This window comes from Dichomitus squalens, assembly GCF_000275845.1.
Source record: "Dichomitus squalens LYAD-421 SS1 unplaced genomic scaffold DICSQscaffold_22, whole genome shotgun sequence".
Taxonomy (NCBI): domain Eukaryota; kingdom Fungi; phylum Basidiomycota; class Agaricomycetes; order Polyporales; family Polyporaceae; genus Dichomitus; species Dichomitus squalens.
The window spans coordinates 173,863-195,589 of NW_006766904.1; the positions used below are offsets into that span (position 1 = coordinate 173,863).

The 21,727-nt window shown below is 57.2% G+C and overlaps 9 protein-coding genes across 9 annotated transcripts; 5 read left to right on the plus strand and 4 right to left on the minus strand.

Moving 5' to 3' along the window:
• Positions 1-279: 279 nt before the first annotated feature.
• DICSQDRAFT_63657 (uncharacterized protein) lies at positions 280-513 on the minus strand (the record flags this gene model as incomplete). Its single annotated transcript, XM_007367029.1, has 1 exon — positions 280-513. A coding segment is annotated over one exon (234 nt), but the record flags the coding sequence as incomplete, so codon positions are not given.
• A 1,004-nt stretch (positions 514-1,517) lies between these two features.
• DICSQDRAFT_155896 (ubiquitin-conjugating enzyme) lies at positions 1,518-2,957 on the plus strand. The gene is made up of 8 exons (XM_007367030.1): positions 1,518-1,692; positions 1,803-1,851; positions 1,913-1,930; positions 1,989-2,086; positions 2,141-2,175; positions 2,230-2,307; positions 2,363-2,459; positions 2,516-2,957. The coding sequence occupies exons 1-8, from the start codon at positions 1,587-1,589 to the stop codon at positions 2,572-2,574; spliced, it is 540 nt and encodes a 179-aa protein (XP_007367092.1). The 5' UTR covers positions 1,518-1,586; the 3' UTR covers positions 2,575-2,957.
• Positions 2,958-3,846: 889 nt separating this feature from the next.
• On the plus strand, positions 3,847-4,263 carry DICSQDRAFT_171365 (uncharacterized protein; the record flags this gene model as incomplete). The annotated part of the gene is made up of 1 exon (XM_007367031.1): positions 3,847-4,263. One exon carries the CDS (start codon positions 3,847-3,849, stop codon positions 4,261-4,263), a length of 417 nt encoding a protein of 138 aa, XP_007367093.1.
• A 3,706-nt stretch (positions 4,264-7,969) lies between these two features.
• On the plus strand, positions 7,970-8,277 carry DICSQDRAFT_171366 (uncharacterized protein; the record flags this gene model as incomplete). Its single annotated transcript, XM_007367032.1, has 2 exons — positions 7,970-8,195; positions 8,252-8,277. The coding sequence occupies 2 exons, from the start codon at positions 7,970-7,972 to the stop codon at positions 8,275-8,277; spliced, it is 252 nt and encodes an 83-aa protein (XP_007367094.1).
• A 358-nt stretch (positions 8,278-8,635) lies between these two features.
• On the plus strand, positions 8,636-9,973 carry DICSQDRAFT_155897 (uncharacterized protein). Its single transcript, XM_007367033.1, has 3 exons — positions 8,636-9,135; positions 9,194-9,314; positions 9,397-9,973. The coding sequence occupies exons 1-3, from the start codon at positions 8,990-8,992 to the stop codon at positions 9,694-9,696; spliced, it is 567 nt and encodes a 188-aa protein (XP_007367095.1). The 5' UTR covers positions 8,636-8,989; the 3' UTR covers positions 9,697-9,973.
• A 988-nt stretch (positions 9,974-10,961) lies between these two features.
• Positions 10,962-11,363, minus strand: DICSQDRAFT_171367 (uncharacterized protein; the record flags this gene model as incomplete). Its single annotated transcript, XM_007367034.1, has 1 exon — positions 10,962-11,363. One exon carries the CDS (start codon positions 11,361-11,363, stop codon positions 10,962-10,964), a length of 402 nt encoding a protein of 133 aa, XP_007367096.1.
• Positions 11,364-11,507: 144 nt separating this feature from the next.
• On the minus strand, positions 11,508-12,427 carry DICSQDRAFT_171368 (uncharacterized protein; the record flags this gene model as incomplete). The annotated part of the gene is made up of 2 exons (XM_007367035.1): positions 11,508-12,184; positions 12,250-12,427. 2 exons carry the CDS (start codon positions 12,425-12,427, stop codon positions 11,508-11,510), a joined length of 855 nt encoding a protein of 284 aa, XP_007367097.1.
• Positions 12,428-13,268: 841 nt separating this feature from the next.
• DICSQDRAFT_155899 (uncharacterized protein) lies at positions 13,269-15,176 on the plus strand. Its single transcript, XM_007367036.1, has one exon. It carries the CDS (start codon positions 14,636-14,638, stop codon positions 15,095-15,097), a length of 462 nt encoding a protein of 153 aa, XP_007367098.1. The 5' UTR covers positions 13,269-14,635; the 3' UTR covers positions 15,098-15,176.
• A 3,677-nt stretch (positions 15,177-18,853) lies between these two features.
• Positions 18,854-19,258, minus strand: DICSQDRAFT_171369 (uncharacterized protein; the record flags this gene model as incomplete). The annotated part of the gene is made up of 3 exons (XM_007367037.1): positions 18,854-18,975; positions 19,065-19,188; positions 19,241-19,258. 3 exons carry the CDS (start codon positions 19,256-19,258, stop codon positions 18,854-18,856), a joined length of 264 nt encoding a protein of 87 aa, XP_007367099.1.
• Between the last annotated feature and the right edge of the window lie 2,469 nt (positions 19,259-21,727).

The following is a 21,727-nucleotide window of genomic DNA, read 5'->3' on the forward strand; positions in this document are numbered from 1 at the left end:
TAGTTCAGGAGCTGCAAAAAATCGAAGTTGTAGACAATCCTCGCGTGTGCATCTCTTATCAATCGTCTGCTAAGATAAGGTATGGGACCTTGCACTCGTACGGAGTCTGCCGCGGTGTTATTAAGCAACGACTCTTGGGTATGTGGCACCAAACTGTGCTTACCGGAAATACCTTCCCATTCCCATTGATCTACCGGACTCTGCTGAGTGAATGAAAGGTACCAGGTTTGCAAGGCGTCTTCGGGGCTCATGCGTCCCATCGTCCTGTAAACTCCTTCCTCAGCATCCCCTCCTCACCATTGGCTCGACAAAGCATGTTTCATGCAACGTAGATCCCGACCGCCAACAACGGATGCCCCAGCAACTTCCCCGCAGGCGTGCCTCGCAATCCCGCTTCCGTGTACCACGACCCGCCATCGTCATTACGATGATGTTCCGAGCCGCAATCACGGCGGAGGCGATGTAGCTCGGGCGGCGTACGATTACGTGTGGCCCGTCCGTGATGAGCTTGTGCACACCCAGCTCCTATGTTCCGTTCTCCCTCTCGTGTTGGCGACCGAGGCGATAATAAACCGTGATAGATACACGCAGCATTGGCGAGGAGAAGAGAAATCTTGAAAAGCGGGGTATACAGAGCTGGAATCAGGAGGGAAATGCAAGGACAAGTCCTTTTATAAGCATATGTGCGCTGTTGAGTCGTATCTTGCTCGACTATTCGTTAGAGTCTATGGAGGCTGTCCATGTCCCCCCGGTGTCCACTGAGCGCACACCAGTCAAGAGAGAGGTGCTACTACACCATTGGGGCTGGTCTGTGCGCGTTGCCGCGTCATCCTGCTGAGCAGAGACTCTTAAGTACAATCTGACGCCCCGGGGAAGGATGATACCGAGTGGTTATTCATTTATCAAGCCGAGCACGTAGATTGTTCTGCACGGGGTAGAACCAGCCTACCGACCTTCGTTTTCCACTGGGGCGTCCTAGGCTAGACACGTTACTACCGCATAGCAAGTAGACCTACCGTTGATCGATAAAGTTTCCGAGACTGTTGTCCCTCCCTAAATTCCAGTATTACACTTGAACCGTTCCTGAGTATCTTTTGCCGTTTGTTGGAGGCGGGAGGAGCATTTGAAAAGATGTCCAGCTCAAGAAACATGGATTGTGTCGTCTTGACCATCGGTAGGTACAACAATTCGAGCTTTACGCGTGGAGTTCTTATATGTCGGTCGCTTTGTTTTTTGAGTGCTGACCAATCCGCTATGTCGCATCGATTCAGCAATACGTGGAGAGCTATCAAGGCCTGAGGTGTACCTTGAGCCGCTATGAACTATGGTATGTTCGCGCGGACTGAGTAGCAGCGGTTACGAAAGAACCGGAGCGTATGAAGCTGGCATAACAATGAGATCAAGGAGGATCAAGGTGCGCAAGACTTGTGATAAACAAAATTGAAGTGGGGTTATATAAGCCATAATTGCGAGATCCATGGGCGCCTATACCAACTTCCGCTCTTACATCGATCCCCACACCATCCTCGCGCTCACAGCCGTTTCTGCATCCTCCTCCTCTCACGTCTCTGCAGTAACACAGCACAATGTCTGCTAGGTCTGGAGCTCCGGGCCATGTGGCCTCCAACACTCTCCTACTCCGGCGTCAGCTCGCGGAACTCACCAAGCATCCCTTGGAAGGCTTTTCCGCAGGTACGGACCGTCCGGGTTTCGCGGGATATAGCGAATCACTGATGAACCTGCATGATGGATATCCTGTACGACGTTGCATGCCTTTTTCGAATCATGGTACGCGGCTTCAGGTCTTGTCGACGACAACAACCTCTATGAGTGGGAGGTGATGATCATTGGGTACGTCTCTCCTAGCGGCTAGTTCTTCAGGCTAGATTTGAACGATGCTGTCTTCTGTTAGCCCTCCGGACACCATATAGTACGACCATCTCGTATTTAATCATATCACAGGAAGTAGTCCTGACTCGCTTCATTAGCGAGGGTGGCTTCTTCAAAGCTCGCCTGAGCTTCCCGGAAGACTTCCCCCTGAACCCTCCGAAGATGAAGTTCATCACACCGATGTGGCATCCTAACAGTGCGTCCATCCCAATCCATGTCCCTGCATCGTTTTACCTACGTCATTACACAGTCTACCCCGATGGCGTCGTTTGCATCTCGATCCTAGTCAGTCGTTCGCATGCTCTACAACAGGCACATTGGGCTTATGCATCGTTCCAGCATCCACCAGGTGAAGATCAGTATGGATATGAAGAATCCGGAGAGCGTTGGCTGCCCGTGCACACTGTCGAGTCGATTGTTAGTTCCCCAATGTGCCCTTCTAGGCCGTCGCTCACATTCCACCGTCCTGCAGCTTCTCAGCGTGATCTCCCTCCTTTCATCCGACAAGCCAAATTTGGACAGTCCCGCTAATGTGGATGCGGCGAAAGAAGTTCGAACCGACTTCGAAGGTATGCCAGTGTGTTTGCTTTCGCAGTCATGTACTGAATCTCCGTGGCCGTCACAGGGTACAAGAAGAAGGTCCGCCGCCTCGTGAGGAGAAGCGCAGAGGAGGGTTGGGACTGAGTGTTTGCTCATCTACCCCCTCCCCTCTTCTGTGCTCGACTTCCGTCGTACACTCGCTCCTACGGACTCTTCGTGTCAGTCGACGTCTCCCGATGCATCCATGTCCTGTTCACGTCATGTTCACGTCCACGTCTTTTGGGTCTCCAGTTGTATCGTGCTATCCTCCGTCTGTTTCGCCGTTACGCTGTTTACATACTACACTCCTGCCTTCACCCATCCCAAGCCCATACATTCCCACCGATACTGTTACACGACACCCACATCCGCCTTCCCTCGTAATCGGGAGCAGTGTAAGATTCTCTTCACACTGCACTCGCATAGCAATGTTGTCATAGGAATGTTTTGTATCGAGATATATATCAGAACCTGTGCCTGTACTTATTCACATAGCCCGTTCTATTCCACGTGTAGCTTCCGGGACGCTTTCTTGTGGCGTAGTGCCGACTTATTAGGATCTGAGTTAGGTACGTTCACCGAGCTTTCCCACGTCATGAAGTCGAGTCACGCTGAAGATATCATAGAATCTCGAAAGTGTGCCTTCCGGGCTTCCGAGACCCACTCGACAGAAATTGATGCTCTTCAGCAGCGTAGGCGAAGTGACCAGCCCAATCAATTCTACTCACCGTCTTTCCTATCTCAGTACCAGCTCGCCGTTGATTGTCACAAAACTATGCTCTTCGTCCAAAGAATATGGAAGTCATCTTATCGTACCTGCGCACTATTACCTGTAACTTCAGGGTCCAGACCCAGCATCCCAACCAGACTACCTGTTGCGTCCTCCACCTTCGGCCAGACCATCGTCAACCATGGAAAAGTACACCATCCGCTTTTTTTCGATCCTCAAGAGCGCCACCGCTCACGCCGCTATGCGCTCACGCCTCCGCGCGGAACCTTCAATTCCGTGCCGTCTAGCCTCGCACCGGACTCCCACAACTGCCTCGCGATGGTCTCTCCGAACTGCTCGCATTCCTCCCGTGTCGTGCGTATGAGCATGACGCAGGGGCATGTTGACACAACTTCTTCCAACGCGTTTGCCACTTACTCGGGGCGGTATTCATAGGCCCGAAGAATACAAACTCCAAAGCGCCCAGCGAAATGACCTGGGGCACGCCCTTGCGCTCGGCCACGTCGAGTAGATGCGGACACGTGGCGAGGACCCCGCCTACGAGCTCATCCGCGAGCTCTGTTGTCGTGAGGTCGAGGACGCCGTCGAAGAATCTTGGACGTTAGACGCTCTATCACTCGTCCGCCTGCGCCTGTCACGGAACACTTATGGTCTGTGTGCGATCGAGCCTGGCGAGGAGCGACCGCGCGTGGGTCACCGCAGAAATCATCACCCCAACCACGTCATCGCAATCAATCTTCCCCTTGTCCCGCCTGCACACGTTCTCCGCTCCAGGCGGAGAGGGCGGCACGCGTTTCTCGCTCATTGGCCCATGGTACGCTCTCACCATGCCCGCGACCGCGCCCGCTGCGTTCTCGAGGATCGGACAGAGGAGGTCATTCAGCCCCGCGATGTCCACAACGCTGTACAGGACCTTGACGTCCGAATCCTGGACGAAGGGTCCGACCGCGGCCATCATGCCCGCGAGCAACTCGGGGAATGCAAGCGGGAGGGCGCGGAACACCCCCGCTGCGAGTGCGCACTCCCCAGAGCCGCCTAGGCCAACCACGGTGTATACTCCGTAGACATCGCCGACTCGTTACTGGGGTGCTATTAAACCCATGCTATTCACGGCAACTTCTGGTTCCGAAGAGTCGAAGAACTCCGCAGGAGAATGCACGTGTCAGGCCTTGGTGTTCTGTGAAATGGACTTCATGATGAGAGTCAGTACCCGGGAGGCCCGGGTACAGGAGAGAAGTTCTAGCGACCTCGGGACTTGACAGCGGCTTGGCCTGAACATTCTTGAAACCTTGGAATTCTTTGACTCGATACTTGATATTTCCTAGCATAAGAAGGAGTTGACAAAAACGAGGTGAGTCCAGACTGGACCCGTAGCAAAAATCGGTCTGAGCTCCTCGTACCTGGTGAAGTGAATTCCTAGTACCCAGGTTCTCATTCCAAAGTGGATCCCTGAGCATTCAGCGCAAACAATCAGGTGGTGGTGATTAGCTTGCACCACCAGGTGTGTTATGCCAGACAGCGGCTAGCGCTAGCGCTGACTTCAGAATGCTTGCGATTATGTCAGCAGTTGGGCGTCGCTGGGTTCGATTAACAGCGCCGTTATGTCCTCTTCAGATTATGCCAGCAAGTGCTTACTCGTGCACTTGCATGGTGGTAGACTATCATTCCTTGCAGATCGCTCTCGTCTTGCCTCTTGGACTTTTCGTGTCAACAGGCTGATGAATGCGACAGTCTTTTGGTAGCAGACTAAATGTCCTGCCGGTCTTCCTTCTCGCCATGGTGGAATAGCCGGCGCTCCAGGTTCATACTGACGCAACCTCAATATACCAACGACGGTAACAGCCACCTGACTATATTTCACCTAGGGATCCCAGTGCTCAGCTAGAGCTCTCCTGTGGTGTGCTTCCTCATGGTGAGGGGAATGGTAGACAATGTAAGCTTCACCCCTGTCTTGTCAGCACTTCAAAGTTAATTCACCGGAACTCTTGCAGCGGTTTGACGTATCGTACTCTCGGTTTTCAAACAGCGCCTGGTCTTGTGCGATAGCGCCTGATAAAGCCTACCGTGATCGTGACACAGGAAAACTCACGCATTGCTCGTGCACCAGGAGCACTGTTCCGCCATTCTCCGTGCATCTAGCTGTAGGCCGCTGTCGCAAGACCTGCAGGGAAGGTCTTGCATACAGCGCAGATGCAACGATCTGCTGTTCGTCTGTCTGCCAACTGTGCGATGCGCGGTTCAATGAATGACCGTAGCTCGCTCGCCACGCAGGCGGACGTGCGGTCCTTGCGTCTCGCATCGCAGTCGGCTTAACTCAATGTATGTTCCCTTCGTGCGCCTCTGCAATTTATGAGACACTAAACAAAGCCATGCACAGCTTACCGAGTTCCATGGCACTGCGTCGTGTGTCGGAGGACAGCTATCAAGAAACTGCCTTTCCAGGACCCAGCAAGACAGAAGCCGGTGCGCGTGGATCCATACGTACCCGGAACACGTCAAATTTGTCGGCGTTCCTTCGCTCAGCCGGTGCATTAGATCAAGACGAAGTGCCAGATCTACCAAATCGCCTGGATTAGTGTTGGTTTGCCGCGTTTTGAGTCGAGCTGAGCTGTTGTCCCTTACTTACCTTCCCATCGTCGGCACAATGCAGCGAGCCAACAAGAGACCTAGATTGGCAAGTCCGACCGCCGAGGTCGATCGTGTGCGCCGGTCCTAGGTGATTAACGACTTGTATATCCAACGACGGACTGACGTCAGGTGGTAGGCCTCGCTCCCGGTTTATGGCGTTTCCGGTGATAACCACGGACCCGAGCAAGCGCTGGGTGTCGATCGCTGGTACTGCGGTCGGCCGTCTCCCGTTGTCGGCCACCTAGTGCTCGCCCTGCGCCGATGCAAGTGTTATATTCGGGATGTGGCCATCTGCGCCTTCATCATGTCGATTTCTGTTCGCTTTATGGCTGTACACTTCGCAACGCCATTTGGACCAGAAGCTCAAGACTTTCGCGGCCCCCCAGCCACCCAACCCACTGGGTATCATTAATTCCTGATGTATGTGGTATGTTTCTCGATCATTCAGTGCAGTGCTGACATGGTTTGTGCTGAGTACTTGCCGCACCTCAGCTCGCTTCCAGAGGCTCCTTCATGTGTCCCAAACCGGTTGTCTAGATGTCATGCACTGTGGAGGCTCATAATCTCGCAGCAATGTCATTCGCGCCCCTACCGTCTCCGACGATCCGAGCAGTAAGTCCCATGGCTGATACCACCCGAAACCAAGCTCACAATATGTCTCTGGCACCTTGCACTGCCATGATGATGTTTTCAGCTCCGAGGTCGTATGTGGTCCCATCGTAATGGGCCTGGCTCTCCTTCGTTATAATTGCCGTTCAAGCACGCCAGACCCTTCAGTATCCTTGTCCATCCGGTTCTGCTATTGGTCCAGCTACACTCTCGGCTTGTCGCGAGAAGAGGAGAAGATCAGGCTAGGGTGGGAACGGTCCAGTATCAGGAGGTCAGTCTCAGCAACGATCGCAGTTTTGGTGCCATGGTGCGTCGTGCATGAATTCGCAAACTTACGATCTGGACGGAGTTGGTACTGTCGAAGCACCAGCTTACGCACTTCAGCATACAAGGACTCAAACGCAGGTGGTTCTCACCGCAACTACTGACCCCGGTCAACGGTGTTCCGATGCGAATCGCCGTCATGTTCGTTGTTCTATGACTCTATCAACTCTAGGTCACTTCCCGATAGACCGCGGCCGTCGTCTACACGCCGCCGCAGCCCAATCCAGCCGGTCTTTCTCGGACGCGGCGAAGCATGATGGACATAGTGATGCAGCGCGAACACGCCCACCGCCCTTCTTTCTTTCATGGAATTCAGCCTTTCCCACTCGCCCACGGTCCTTTCCGCATTCCCGGATCCCTTTTGCTCCACCGCCGTCCGAGCCCATTGGCACGGTATCTTGCGGTGGCGCACTTCCACGCATCGCTGCCAGGCTTCCCATTCTCGTCGCTTCTTTTCCCCGCTTCCCTCCGCATCCGCTCGCTGGTCGTGGCTCCGGTACTTTTAGCGCCGTCTAGATGACGTTGTAATAGGCAATAGTTTATCCTGATGTAGACGGGATATTCGGACCGAAGTGGTCGGGATTGGTTGCCGCATGTGCTCGAGTACTACCATCGATGGTCTAGGTTCTGAACTCAAGGTGCGTACCTGCAAAGCTTCCGGATGGCGATACTGACCTGTCTGGAGGCAGGTCTACACGAGGCGCGGTGACTTGCGTTTCTTGGTGGCGAATGCCATTCACGTAGCAGCCGCAGCGCAGCAAATATTCTGGAATGCCTGACCATCCGTTCCTCAGACGTACAGACACCCTTACTCGCGCCAACGTAACACAAGGCAATGTGTCGCGCGGATGCAGAAGAAACGTTTGCATATCCGGTGTTATAGCGCTGCTTGCGCGTCCCCTTTTGTGTTCGGAAGAAGTACGAGACCGATCAAATTCGTGCGGGAAGCCCGCCGCACACAGCTGCTCGGGCTCCTGTGTTGACTTGATAGGACCTGCGCTGGCACACATCACACTCGCTTCCCTTGCACACAAGCTGCTGTTATCTCAGGCACTCTCCGGGGACCCCATCGCGACCCTCAAACCTCCGTTGTTGCCGAAAAGCTTCCTCCCGCGGCCTCTCACCTGCCCCTCGCGTCCGTCTCGATTGCGGCGAGACCCTCGAGGTTCGATCGCGTCGTCCTCACGTTAGCGATCTCAACGCCGCAACATGTTCGCAGGTCTGGCCTCTGGGCCCTCTCTCAGGCTCGCTATCTCGGTAGACGACCTTCCGTCATACGTGCCCCACGATAAGAATATCCCGAAACTACCCCTCCTACTCCGCTTTCGTCTCCAGCCTGCCCCTCTCGAACTCTTCCAGCCGCGGCACGCCGTCGCCCTCCTTGAGGTCTCTCTGCCTCCCTGCCAACCCGGCGCAAGAGGCACCCCCGTGTCCGGTGAGCGAGCGTACCACACGCGAGCACCTTTGCTCGCGCTCAGACTCAGCCTCCAGGCCCAGCGTCCGCGAGGCCGATGTGATTCCGGACACGGTTCGCTGGTTCGCTGTCTGTCCGATTGCAGCAGCGCAACACCCGCATTGGCATCCCCTTCCCGGCACCCGGGCGCGAGGTCCTCCATCTGCCCCCGCGTATCGCTCGAGCTCAGGGCGTGTGCTCACGTGCGGGCCCCAATTACGAGTTTACGAGTAGCCTTGGCGAGCAAAGGCTCCATTGCGCCGGCTCGAGCCCTCAAGAGCTGGCTTGATCGCGAGCCGAATAGGGTCCGCCCGCGCTCCCCCCCTGGAGTATGCGGGACCCCGCTTCGTCGCGCTAGGACGCGTCCGCATTGATACCGAGGTCGCGGAGCGCAGATAGGACAGCGTGGCTGGCGTGTTACGCGTCGCTGGTGGCCGGCTGAGTTCCATGATTGGGCGGGTGTGCGAACAAATGAGAGGGCGATGACGAACGTTGCGCTCTCTGGAAGGCCTGCAGAATTTCTGACCCGCGCGTCCAAATGCTCCCCCTGGCGGTGTTCTGCGATATCTCTCGCGCTCATAAAGAAACGTCTAGACGGGGGAGGACGGTCGATCACGGCGGGCTTCTGGCGGGTGCTTCCCGTGGCAAGCCCACGAAAGCGTGGGTCACGGGAAGCGCCCGCCTCAGGCCTTTCAGGCATCTGAACCCTCAGGCCGCAAGCCTCACACTTCGGCGGCTCCGAGAACAATGTGGACGCAAATAGCGACGGGTTTCACATGCCCTGGTACAGGACGTCATATCCGGCCGCGCCCTTGGTAGCCCTGCAGGCTAGACAGCATATCTCTCATGATGATAGGGAACAAAATTGGCCAGGTACATGTGCTAAGGGCGGACAAGACGTCGGTCTGCAGGAGAAGGCCCGGTATGCTCTTGTCCCTGGTATGGGCTCTTGATTATATTATTCACTGGTATATTCCCAGCTCTCGTCCGTCGGACAGACGTGTCTGCACAAAAACGAGGCGATCGTCCACGTCCGCCCACATTGACATCGGCGCGCGTATTCATATTCTACGAGGAGACATATCCGCGGGATCGCCCATCGTGCGTCAGTTTGTCAATTTGGACAATCCTAGCAATCGCCCGCTCACGCTCGTGCGTCTTTGTTCCGCCGTCGCATCTTCAGCATGCGAGTCGACGATCCTCCGGATCTGAGCCCGCAGTGCCCGCTTGGACAACATCGAGATCCGGGGTTCGGAGTCAACGGACTCACCTCCGGCCACGCTGCTCCTCGCTGCCAGTGGCGACATTCACTCTACACAAACATATTCTCTTAGGTGACTCCATGGACACACCAAACGTCGGACTCCTCGCAAGCAGGCTCCGATGCCGTCCTAGCAACATACCTCTACATAGCACTCCGTCATCCCCAAACGCTCAAAATGAACGCGAGGGAGGCATAGCCGCGGCCGCGATGCGCACCTGATTGATTGAGCAGCGCGAGCAAACGCAGCATCCGCTCCGTCCCGCCGGTAGCTGCGTTCGTCCCGACTCCGAGCCGAAGCCAATGGAACGTTGCGCAACCACCGCCAGCTCGCTACATGGTCACTGCTATCGTATCGCCATGCCGTCCAAGTAGGAGCGCGCACGCGTCTTGCCCGATCTGGCGCGCCGCCGATCGCGATCAACACTGATTCTGGTATGTACAGCAAGTACCTAAGTAAGTACAGCCAGTTGTAGGTGTATGGCACCGTCAGACTCGGGTGCACGGCTCCGGGGGTCCTGAGCATCGAGCAGCGCAGCCTGCACGTCTGTGGTGCTTCACTGTTACCGCAAGATCTCGCATCCTTCCGGTGGGGGCAGATCTCGACGAGCCTACTGCCAAGCCAAGCGAACGATCGCTGTTTGGCATGGCCCGAGTCCGGTCGCGAGTCCTATCGCAGTGACGACAACTCGTCGATCGTGCCCGCGAACTGAATAGGGGCGTGTCACGGCCATGTGCCAATATTAATGGCCATAACCTCGAGGTCCGAGAGTTAGCAGTGCCGGTCCTGTAGCCGTTGCTAGGGGTCCTCTTGTCCCCGGTTTCGAAGGTGTCGACCGTAAAGGGAATACCTTAAACTCTGATTGTATGATGCATGCGCACCTACGTATGGTCGCACGGAGTCCCGCATTCGGCGGCCTCATGGCGCATGCGCATGAAGACTGAAGTGTGAGTATGAAAGTGTGAGGCGTCATTGATCAGCGTGTTGTCCACGTCGAGCGGCGGCGCGTGTCGACGGATTAATTGTCGGGGTTCAGGTGAGCTTGTCCGGGTACGTTTAATGTTTGACTGCGACGCGTGTCCACGTTTTCATGTTAATGGCACCCTGAGCTGAAGTCCGCTCCTCTCGCAGCTGCTCTACCATGCTCACTACTTGAATGAGCAGGAGCGCACCTGCGCGCACAGGTACTTCATCTTACGACTATGAAATGCTCCGGCAGTGATAGGAACGTGGGCGCCGGGAGCACGTACAGCACGGATGTCATCTCATTCTCGTTTCGTGGCGTACGATCAGGATCGGGGTGTCACAGCGGTTTACTGCTCGCCCAGCGTATGTCATGTCATGTCACGTCATGGAACGCTTCGATGCGCGATCGTTCATCATTAGCAGGGGTGGCATAACATACATCACGCAGAGAAGGCAGGAACGCGTGGGTCCGCGGCGGTACATGAAAGGGGTGCGTGGCTACAAGGAGCTTCTGGATGATCTATGCGTCGAGCTTCACGAGCACGGCCGCGACAACGTCGACAGCAGGCCACGCCCCGAGGCCGGTGCTCGATTGGGCTATATGCAGCGTCTGCGTAGACTTCGCGCCTTTGCGGTGCGGTCCGATCGCGTCGCCCGAGGACGTGTTGACAGATCCTGCGTTTGGCGCGAAGCTCTCCGCTGCAACGCGGCTCGAGCGTGGTGCAAATGATTTGCATAGTCGGTGATGTGAGGATCGAACCGGGACAGGGCGATCGGCGCGAGAGCCGGAGGAGGTGCACGGAGGGTGAAGGGACGCGATGGGGTGGTGCTTGGAGAGACCGATAAACGGGTCGCATTGCCGTCGCTGACTGAGCAGCGCGCGGGGTGCGAGCTGCGAGAGCACGGTGCTTTTCGGAACCATAGCGGAGTGTACAGCGTGGCTTCTTCTCTTCCCAAGACGTTCTGGAAACCGCCCGCCAGATCGAGCAGTCCCAGCCACACATTCAGCCCGCGGCCGGGCTTCCCAAGGGCACGATCGGGGCCCCGACATATCACCCCCTGCAGCTTACTTCACGATCACCCGCCGCGTGTGCTTCCCCGCGCGTCGCCGCGCGTTGTGGGGCGTCGGCCGCCGCCACGCGTTGTCGTCATCGTCGTCTTCCACGACCATCGCTTCGCTACCACCTCCGGGGTTGCGCTCGACGTCGGGCGGGCGACTGATGGGATAGCCAGGGTGAGCTGGTCCTGCAGGGACCGGAGGGGGACCCATGGGAGATCCCACCGGCGGCGGAGGTGCGGGGAACGCGCTCGGCGGAAGGTGCGAGCGCGGCGACGTCGCGTGCGGTGGTGGAGGGGGGGCAAGAGGCGCATGGGTCGGGGGCGGCGCGCGGTCGTGGTGGAGGGGCGGAGGGGGCGGGTGTCCATGTGAATGCGTCCGGGCGTGGCGGGCGTGGGGATTGGGAGGCGAGGTCATAGAACTTGGGAGAGGCACGCCGCCGCCGCCGCCTCCACCCGAGGTGTGCGGCAGGGCGGAGTCGATTTCGAGGCGGACGCGGACGATCTCCTTGCCCGCTTGCGCGAAGAACTTGCGCTCTTCGCGCTCGAAGAAGCCGCTCGTGGACCCGAGGCGAATCATGGGAGGCGCCGGGGGGAAGAGCGCCATAAGCTCGTGTCCCGTCGGGGGCACGGGGTATTTTCCGCGTGCTGCGAAGGCGCGTTCAGGGTCCAGAGGGATGTCAACATCTGCACGGCAGCGAGCGAGGAATGACAGTTAGTACGTTAGAGAGCGAACGTGACGGAGCGCTCACCTCGGAGGGATGTTGGCGACAGCGGGCGACGGGGGCGCGCCGAGGTGGGAATGGGCGAGAAATTGGAGGAAGCAGGAGGCAACATGGCCTTGGAGGGTGGATGGTGCGAGCCGAGAGGGGGTGGACTGCAATCGCTCGCGGTGGACGTACTGGTGGTGGGGGACGCCGAGCGCGTCATGGTTGATACTGGGCGAAGGTGGTATGTGGCCGTCGCAGACATGCAGCGGGTGGTCAGGCGCGCGAGGGCCGGGGTACAGAGTAGACGTCAAGGAAACGCGCGAGAGGTGTTGGGGAGTGAGAAGGGGAGAGGAAGGGGCTGAGGGCGGGGTTTATATGGGATGGAGGGATGGAAGGACGGAAACTGGCGACATGGCGGACGTGGCTTTTGGGCGAATAACGTTGTTATGGGCCGGGGCGGTGCGCGAAACAAACTCTAGTGTTGGGATGGGAGAAGGTCGCCCTCGTCCGGAGACAGGCGTCTGGCTGCTCCAGGCGGAGGGACGCGCCCGCAGAGGGTCGGAGAAGTGCCCTGGGAGACAGCCGGCATCTTTGTCGCTCTCCATCTTTCGATTCCGATTTCCCGCCAGATCCTCAATGCACTTGTTCTCGCCACATCGGCGCCCTCCTGCCTCATCTGGCCGCATTCCCTTGCCCTGCTTCTCTGCCCATCTCGCAATCCGCCTGCAGTCCGCCCGCCTCGCTTGTCCCAAGCCCTCGGCACTCGCAGCAGTCGCCCAGCTGCCTTCCTCCGCGTCTCCGCCTCCTCGCTCCGGTCCGCACCCATGCCAGATAACATTATGCAGACAGCCAGAACCGTCTTCGCTCCATCACGTCCAGCTATCCTCCATCGCCCCTTCCATCCCCGTCCTCGCCCCGCTCGACGGCTCTCTGCGGACGCCCGCACCCCCCATTGTCACCTACCCTAGCTCCGACCAACGTCCGGTCCAGTGCGAGACGACAGCCATCCTTCCTCGCAGCAGCCTTCCAACGCCCACACCCTAGCAAACGAACCCGCGGCTCCGTCTTCGCGTCCCGGCATCCCGTTGCCGATTGTCCCAATCCGGACGGTAATCGCCTCGGGGCACTCGCAGTTCGCATTCAGTGGCAATTAATTGATGACATGCGATCCGATCCGTTACACGTCGTGTCCTGTTCTTGCCTCCGAACGCGTATCGGCATCGGTATCGGACGTGGCCCCTGCCTGACGGAGCTTCGCGTCCAACACGAAGGTTCGAGAGCAGAATGACGCGGTGACAGCACCGCTGCCAGCGAGCGGATGCCGAATCGACAGGCTACGTCCGCGTCGAGCGTGCCGTGGGCCGACGTCGCGCGTCCCCACCGATCCTCCCGAGGCGCCCTCGTCCGACCCAAACGCCTTTCTCCCGAACGGCGACGCACTCGGCTCCTGTCGTCAACGTCAACTGCAGCGCGCGGGCACAACGCCGCAGTCACGAGCGGCGAATGCAGCCTCCGGGTGGCGGTCCAGCAGCGACTCACGGCGACGCTTCTGCCAAGGTGACGTCTCACGAGCTCCCGGACGCAAGTCATAGGCAGTCAAATGGTGTGGTCACACTGGCCCCGACCCGCTTCGCCCGTGTCCATCTGCCTCATCACGCCCAAGTCGCCGCCCGGATCCTATACATACAAGTGTTCATCATGTCTCTGTGTGTGAGAGACGGAGGGGACGCGCCCTCTGTCTCGTATCACAATTAAAGAAGCTCAGGCTATGACCCACATACACACGAGGCCCCAAGATCTGTAGCTCTGGGGGCGACGATGATGGATTCTCCGGCTCACTCGGTCTCCCCATTCTGCGCCGCGCCCGGTTCTCTCCTGCGCTGTCCGGTTGTTGTGTTCCTTCGTTCCAAGGAATCACTGTGACGATGGCGAGTACGCGTCCCCCGAGCGGGATCTGCCACGATCGAGGTTCCCCTCCATTCTATCCGCGCTTCCCTCTCAGAACAGAACGACCGACCCGTGCAACGCGTTCTTTCTGCGAAGAGCAGTTCTCCCGCAGCGTCGCCAGCCAGCTGGCGTTTGGCGACCATATATCCCAGGGTCCATCAGGCGCCTGTCCAACCGTTGCCCTGATTCTCCCTCTTTCTCCGCCGCCACGAGGCTCGCGGCCCGCTGTGCGGATAAGTATGTCCTGGCCAGCCTCCAAGCTCGCCCTGGTGACATAAGCGGTCGAGAAGCCAATGATCGCCGTCGCAGCTATCCCATGCGCACACGTACGTACGCATGAGCTCGCATTCGAAAGCCCGCGCACCGTTTGCCCCCCAGGCTCAGCGCACCGAGAGGGCTCAGAGATATCGCGATACCGCAAACGTCCGGCCGCGCGCGCATCGTGCACGCGTGCAGTACTGTGCGTGCACTTGCGCGCGATATGGACTTCTGGCTTCCGAGCATGCATGACGCGATGACGCGCGATCATAAGGGAGCCGAATGGGAGCTCGGGTCGGAGAGACACGGACGCTCGCACTTGGGGCGTCCTCTTGCGAGGACTGGCGTGCACGTCTGTGGGCGTGGCGTGTGCACCTACGGCTGGCCTCCTACCGCGACAAACTATCACAGGGACGCGTCTCTGTTTCGGGTAGAGCGGGGCGCGCGGTGTCCGGTCGGACTGTGCACGTACCTCTCGACGGGCTGCGTCGACTACGCCCGCCGTGTGCTCGGATGGGGTTCAATCCGTCGGTGCACTTCCTCCTTCGTGAATCATAACGTTCGCGCGCCTGCCACCGAGCGGCTGCGTGATCTCCGACGTACTTACCTAGAGCGCGAGGTGGCGTCCTCCCGAATCCGTGCGCCCGATCCCGGACCCCGATCTATATCCCCTGCAACCGCATGACGTCCGTTCCCGCGCTCTCGCGAGCCCGTCGTCCAACCTTCGGGGGACCCGATCGACCCTGCGTCGACAGCTTAAGAGCCCGAACGCCACCTCCCGCGGTCAGTCGTTACCGCTTCGACGCTTTGACACCATGTAGTTCCACTGACGTCCTGCTGTCGCGAAGTTTAGCTCATGATGCCGTGGATTCGTGGGTCCAAAGGCGTAGGGACATGAAATCAGGTGCCCCGTCGCGCGTTGTGAACTCGGTGTCATCTGATTCCACACCTGCTCGTCAGGGAACTCATATACATGTGCGCACGCTTGTACATGTGATTCGTTCGCGCGCAGTGGCTCCCGCGAAATATTCGCAGCTGTGCAGGGGCAGGGCTCTGGATCTTCAGAAAATGAGTCTCTGATTGGCCAGGGTGGCCCGACCCTGGTGACAACACCCACTGCCCATGACAGTTTCGCTCAAGACGACGCCTGCGCGCGCTCAGCGTGACAAACGGATGGCATGGCCATCGCGCTACGCAGCGCACAACGAGTCAAGATGTGTTGCGCGCGATTCAGGTGCGAACTCTATTTATCTAATGGCAGCGATGATAAGTTTGCCTGCGCTTACCAAGGTTCATCACCGCGACTTTACTCACAAGCGCGACGCCTAGCCTCATTGGGCTCCATGATCAGGCAGCCTAGCGTTCGGACTTCGCGGCAAGTCCGACTCGCAGCTGTGGTCCGGCCACCGTCCTCGGCGTTGAGCGAGGCATGGCCGGGGGCGCCTCCATCAATAACCCAATCACTACGTATCGCGAAATTGGACAATACTGGGTCAGCATTTGTCTCGAAATGGCGAGTGCGCATCCCGGGACGTGGTCCTGAAGGGCCGGTGGCTAGCGTCGTGAGACCGCGGGTAATGTGCACGTCCCATGCTAGTCCATTTCGTATCCCTCTTCATCCATATGCGTTCAGAGCCTGGCGGCCAGACTGCTCCCGAGCGTCTTCCGTCAGCCCGGGGGATTCGCTCGCGGAACGTCGGAGGTACTCGGCTGCACTCGCACGCACGCACGACGGCTGGTTATTTGTCGGTTTGTTCTTGCTCTTCTGGAAATGGCATCGTATGCGCGCTGAAAGCGACCCGCAGCCGCGTGCATCTCTGTACTACGTGCGTACTCAGTTAGCTCCAACAAACAGTCGTCATGCGCGCGCCTCCGTGAATTGCGATGCCACCCACCCGCCTTCTCTGTAGCCCGTCATCCGATCGATTTGATCTTGTTCTATGTGCTGCCGTAGCGCGAGCTAGGACGATCGTTGTCATCACGCTGACTGTCTCTAGATCTCCAGCTCCAGCTCGTCACCAAGCCAGCGCCAGCGGCACGGTACCCGTTGACATAACGTTCGCGGGGGCCCTTGTATGTGCTTCTGGGTTCTTCTGAAGATGGACGGATATCTGTCTGGTATGTCAAACTGCCACTTACGGACGGTCGATGTCGTTCTTGCGCAATGGAAGCTGATCCTGGCACCCGTTGACCTTGCTTGTCGACGCCGCCCCTTGCGTCCAGCGGGTGAATGGGCAGATATCGGTGAACTAGTCGATGTTGTTCCATTCTGCTACATCGTCCGCTCAAATACAGTACACTAACTCATATTGCATGAGGTCATATCTAATGATGCATATCGCCGCAGAGGCCCCGGATGGGTACCAAACGGTCGCTTCACGCTTGATAGGCTGTCTTATAATGCATAATGTCCCATGATGCATACGGGAATGGGGGTACCGATCCTATGCATTATGAGGTAGTGTACTGTACATACGATCTGATTTCACGATTTTGTAGCAGCGTTCGTTGCGGTCCGATCCAAGTTGGCCCGGCTCCGAATCAGAGCGGTCTAGTCGCGGCGCCCTCTATGCTTGCTGCTCGCTTCCGCTCCCGTAGTCCCCCTTCGCGAACCCGAATCGGAGCCCCAATGCGTGTCTTCCCCAATATGTCAATGCATAGTGACGAAGACGACGCAGCACGCTTGCCAAGGACACAGCCCAACTCGAGTAACTTCTTACCTTCTTTAGGCGGATTCTTCGTCCCTTGAGGTTCTCTAGGGGACTTCGTGTTCGCTCCGCCCTGCTGTTCCGCCGGAAGATGTATCATACAGGGCAGCAGGTACGCCCTGTTTGGACAGTCATGGCCTTTGGCCCTGTTATTCCTCATTGTTCATGCCCAAAGCTCCTTGCGCCAAGCCGTACGGAGCGAGGCTGTCAGTTCGCGCGGCGCCGCATCAGGTTAGGGAGCGATGATCTCCACCTACTCGGTCTATTACTCCATATCGCGGCGTGCGTCGAGTCTAGGCGACATCCAAGGCACAGTTGCGGGACCAGTATGCCTCATGCCTCCCACGTCCATTATAACTGGATCACACCTATACACCGCGTGAAGCGCCAGATTACAGAGGTTGGGGAACACGGAGAGGATGAGCACATTACCGCCACATTCCCAGCGTGTTCCCACCACATTCCGCAGGTTTAGAGGATGTCATGGTATTAACTGCCTTCCCCTCACATTCCGACCATGTTCCCCACATATTACTTAGACATTCCGCACCCTGCGTAACATGGGATCAAATGGGATATACAATTTTGTATCTTATTATTCATATCCATTTTTGGTGCCCAGCTTGGCGCCTAGTATTCGTCCCGATATTGGCAGCCAGATTGAATTAGATCGAAATGAATATATATTCAAATGGCGACTCTCCTACGCTACATCCGGACTTCTCTATATATCATACAGACCGGCCCAATCAACCCTAACCCAATCACATCATACCCGTAGCCGCCAGCACAGCGATACTGGCTTACAATTGGACATCAGACACAGCTGAGATGGCACGCGCAATACATGCATATATGCACTCACCATGTCGATATTTGAGTTCTGCTTAGAAAGGATTAGCAGTACACTGTAGCGTTGAAACTGGGTACTCACAGTCTTAATCAAGGACAATCGATAAACGCGGGACAACCTACTAGATGCGGCAGCCATCAGACTTTGGGACTTCACACGCAACACTAGAGACGTACTATTGCCCTGATCAGCAGATGTATTTATGAGAGAACACCTGCATGTTAACACATCAGCTGCCATCCGAGAGTCAATGGTCAGGACGTACCAAGGGGAAGATAGGCATACGGAGGGAATGCAAGAAGTACGAAGTCAAGATGTGGACGCGATGGCAGGTTGATATGGGACCATACGACGACGTCATCGCGGACGGATAAGTAATTTTGGGCAGGCAAGTCCCCCTTATAATAGAAATCTGCACAAGCGGTTGGGGATGTTGAGGGAATCTGGAGAGAATGTGCATGTTCCCACCAGATTCCCATCAAAGGGGGATTTACTAGGGAATCCGTGGGTGATATGCGCGGAATACGCAAATTCCCAGCATGTCCCCGGCCACCGTAATATGGCGCTTCACGCAGTGATATGGGCTTGCATGACTCAAACAGGAATCATCAGACACTTGGTCAAGCAACGCTCAAAGGAGGATTCACTTCCGGTATTCCAAAGAGCATGACGACCCCCCATCAGCCACTTATTTCGGTAGAGATGTTCTATCTCAATCTGAGCCGTGCCCCACCTCCCTCCCGCCCGCACGGTGTGTTCCTATCTAATTATATTGCAACCCCCCAAAGTCTTCTAACATGAAACCGTTCGAAGAAGCTCGGTCGCGAACGATCTTATCCGAGACGAGAATGGCGACCTGCGAGAGAATTCTTCCTTCATCTCACTGCAGTTCTGCCGCCAGGCTGGGCTGCTTCTGTGTGAGGTTGGTTAACAGCTCCGATGGCGACGGTACGCTCTCGACCGTCGCATCGTTCAGGAACACACGGATATCTGGCAACTCTCCTACACTTCTTTTCGGCAGAGCAGAGGTCTACGGCTGTACTTGGGTATATCTGGACTAACGCCCTGTCGCGCTGCGTCATTCGGCGTACCTTTCTCAGGGCGCTGGTGTCGGGCGCTCCGGTTGTCCGGCTGCAGGAGTGGGTATCCTGCCAGCACAGCATCCCAATTCGGCGTCCAGGACCGCTCGCGACCTTCCGGATTCCCTCTTGTCCGCTATCCTCTCAGGTCAGGAACGCTCACTTTCCGCAGGACTACAAATGCGCACCTTTTGCGTCACAGCCATCTCTGAACCTCCCATATACCTCTGCGGTACGCACGGCATGTCCTGTAGCACGCAAACGCTTCCGACGTCTATGGCGTATCCTGCGTTGCGTTCACACAGCGGTGCCGTACAGCCCCGACAATGCTCCAGCTTCCCAGCAACCCGCGTAGGTGAGTGATCTGCCTGTACCCTTTCATTGGTGTTCTCGCTCGCTAAAGCATAGGCATCGTAAGCATTAGTTTTTCCCGGCATATGAGCAATCCGAGCTCAGGGGAACTTACGAGACCTTCGCCGAATTTGTCGCACTGGCCGTTCCGCAGGAGGTCGCCAAGGCGCCCATTTTCTAGAGGGTTTCGTGCGAGATCACCACAGTTCCAGCCTTCTTTGATGCCATTCTTTGCGCGCTTGTGACGGAAAGGTCTCAAGCGGAGGAGTCAGGGTTCTCAGGGACCAGCACCTGGGCGCATCATATTATTGGAAGTCCATTCGGTTGCTGCCAGTGCGTGTGTCATCTACGAACGGACTGCGTTGAGTATAATGCTATCTTTCGCCCGCTCTCACTTCTCAACTTCACACCAGGAACGCTATCTTGATCCTCTGCACATAGTGCTGGGAATACAGCGATCTCCGAGGGCTACCTTGCACAGGGTCCATACCAACGCGTGTAGAAACCAATCGCTCATCAACATCTTAACAAGTCGTGATCAGCGGCCCGGCAAAGACGTCTCTAGCTATGGCCCTGCAAATCCGTAGGCATCTGTGTGAACCGCCCGGGCGCGATTTCTCGCGCCGCTTGATGCAAGCGGGAAGTACAGTTAGTACTAGTATCGAGGATGAATGTGATACCCTCCGTGGCATCTCACAGACGCTCCTGTCACCGCGCGCAGCATACGTCGGGCGCGTTTCTGGGTACGTACTGCATCTCGACTTGTCCAACGATGGGCGCAAGCGGAAGCAGTACTTGTTCTCATGTCTTTTTTCTCTGCGCAGACGACAGGTTGCCGTCGCGGGCGCAATTCGCACGCCACAACGTTAGGACCTCGTGCATCATAATCCGACCGGCGACGCTAGAGCTCTCTAGGACTCTCGAACATACTTTGTCTACGTGCACCCTGTGGTGCCACTATGCCCCAGATTGGAGATGCAAGACTCAGCTCGGGGACCGGAGCAAGGGTCTAGTGGCACGGCTGCGTTGTATCCTGCCGGCTTCCAGGGTTCTCAGACCAGATAGATTTCGGCCCCGGTGAAGCCGGTCGCTGAGTTGCCGGCGTCGCTGAGACGTAAATCGGCCAGCCTTTGTGGGCAGCCAACCACTGCGGTGTCTGGACTCCAGCAACTCGGCGCTGCGGATGCTGTATAACGTGACGTGCCGCAATCAGGCAGTTACGGTAAGCAGGTCGGCACTTCAGTGCTTGCTGTCTGTCACATTATACTTACGCAGCGCTTCTAGGTGGCGTGCGCTGGCGTCGGCGGAGGGCTTCTCACATCTATTGCAGAGCCTTCGAGTGGAGACCAGCTGTGACAAGAACTCCTCATCGCCCCGCGCAAACTACGCTCACGGCGTTCAGCCTTCCAGATCAGACAACCGCCTGTTGTGAGGGGTGATGCGGAAATGTTTTGCCCCTACGCAGTCATGCTATAGCGCAGAGGTTATGCGATCGGACAGCCTTCCAGCAGGAGACGCAATACGCGGCACGCCGATTTTGAAGACACACAGGCGATCCAGGTGCTCAAGGAACTCGGCGTTCCCGACCCAACCAAGGCGCCGGACTGACATTGCGGTCCAAAGCTTCGCGGGAGGCGCCTTTCCATTAACGTGAGCGCAAAGTTGACGGCCGTTTGACAAGACCTGTCAACGAGTCTTCTGGGTTCTTCGGTGTGCGTGTGCATCCGTGTCCCGTGCCGTGGACGATGCTGGCAACGCTGCTCCGACCGGAGCCTCGTGCGAGCTGCTTCCTCGCAGCTGAGGAAGGGGCACGCGCGCGTGCCTGGCGCGGATAGCAATCATAATGCCTTTTGTGCGGAAGGCCCTTGTCGGCGGTCGCATGAAGCAGGGAAGCACAGTCGCGTGGGGTCAAATGCACTGGGATAATCCTCCCTTCCGCGAAGCAGGCGAGCAGAACAGCGTCTGTGTTGTTTCTGGGTTGCTAACCACCCGCTAGCGCAATACTAGAAGATCGTAGTGGAACGCGCGTCCAATGCAGACTACACGCTAACTAGCGACCTTTCCAACACAGGGAACGAACCTCCTTGGGAAGGTTCATCAAAACAAGCGACCGCGAGGTCACGAACTCTCGACGCGTAAGCAAGGGTCTGTAGTGGCGTTAGAGGTACGAGCGCCGCATAATTCGCGCAAACAGTCAAGGCCGCGGACTTGTGCAGTGCACGAGACTTTCGAATGTCTTGACACCAAAGGCGTCGAGAGCACGATTGATCAAATAGGACATGCTAGAACCAAGAAGGCACCCCGGCAAGCCGCCATGACGTACA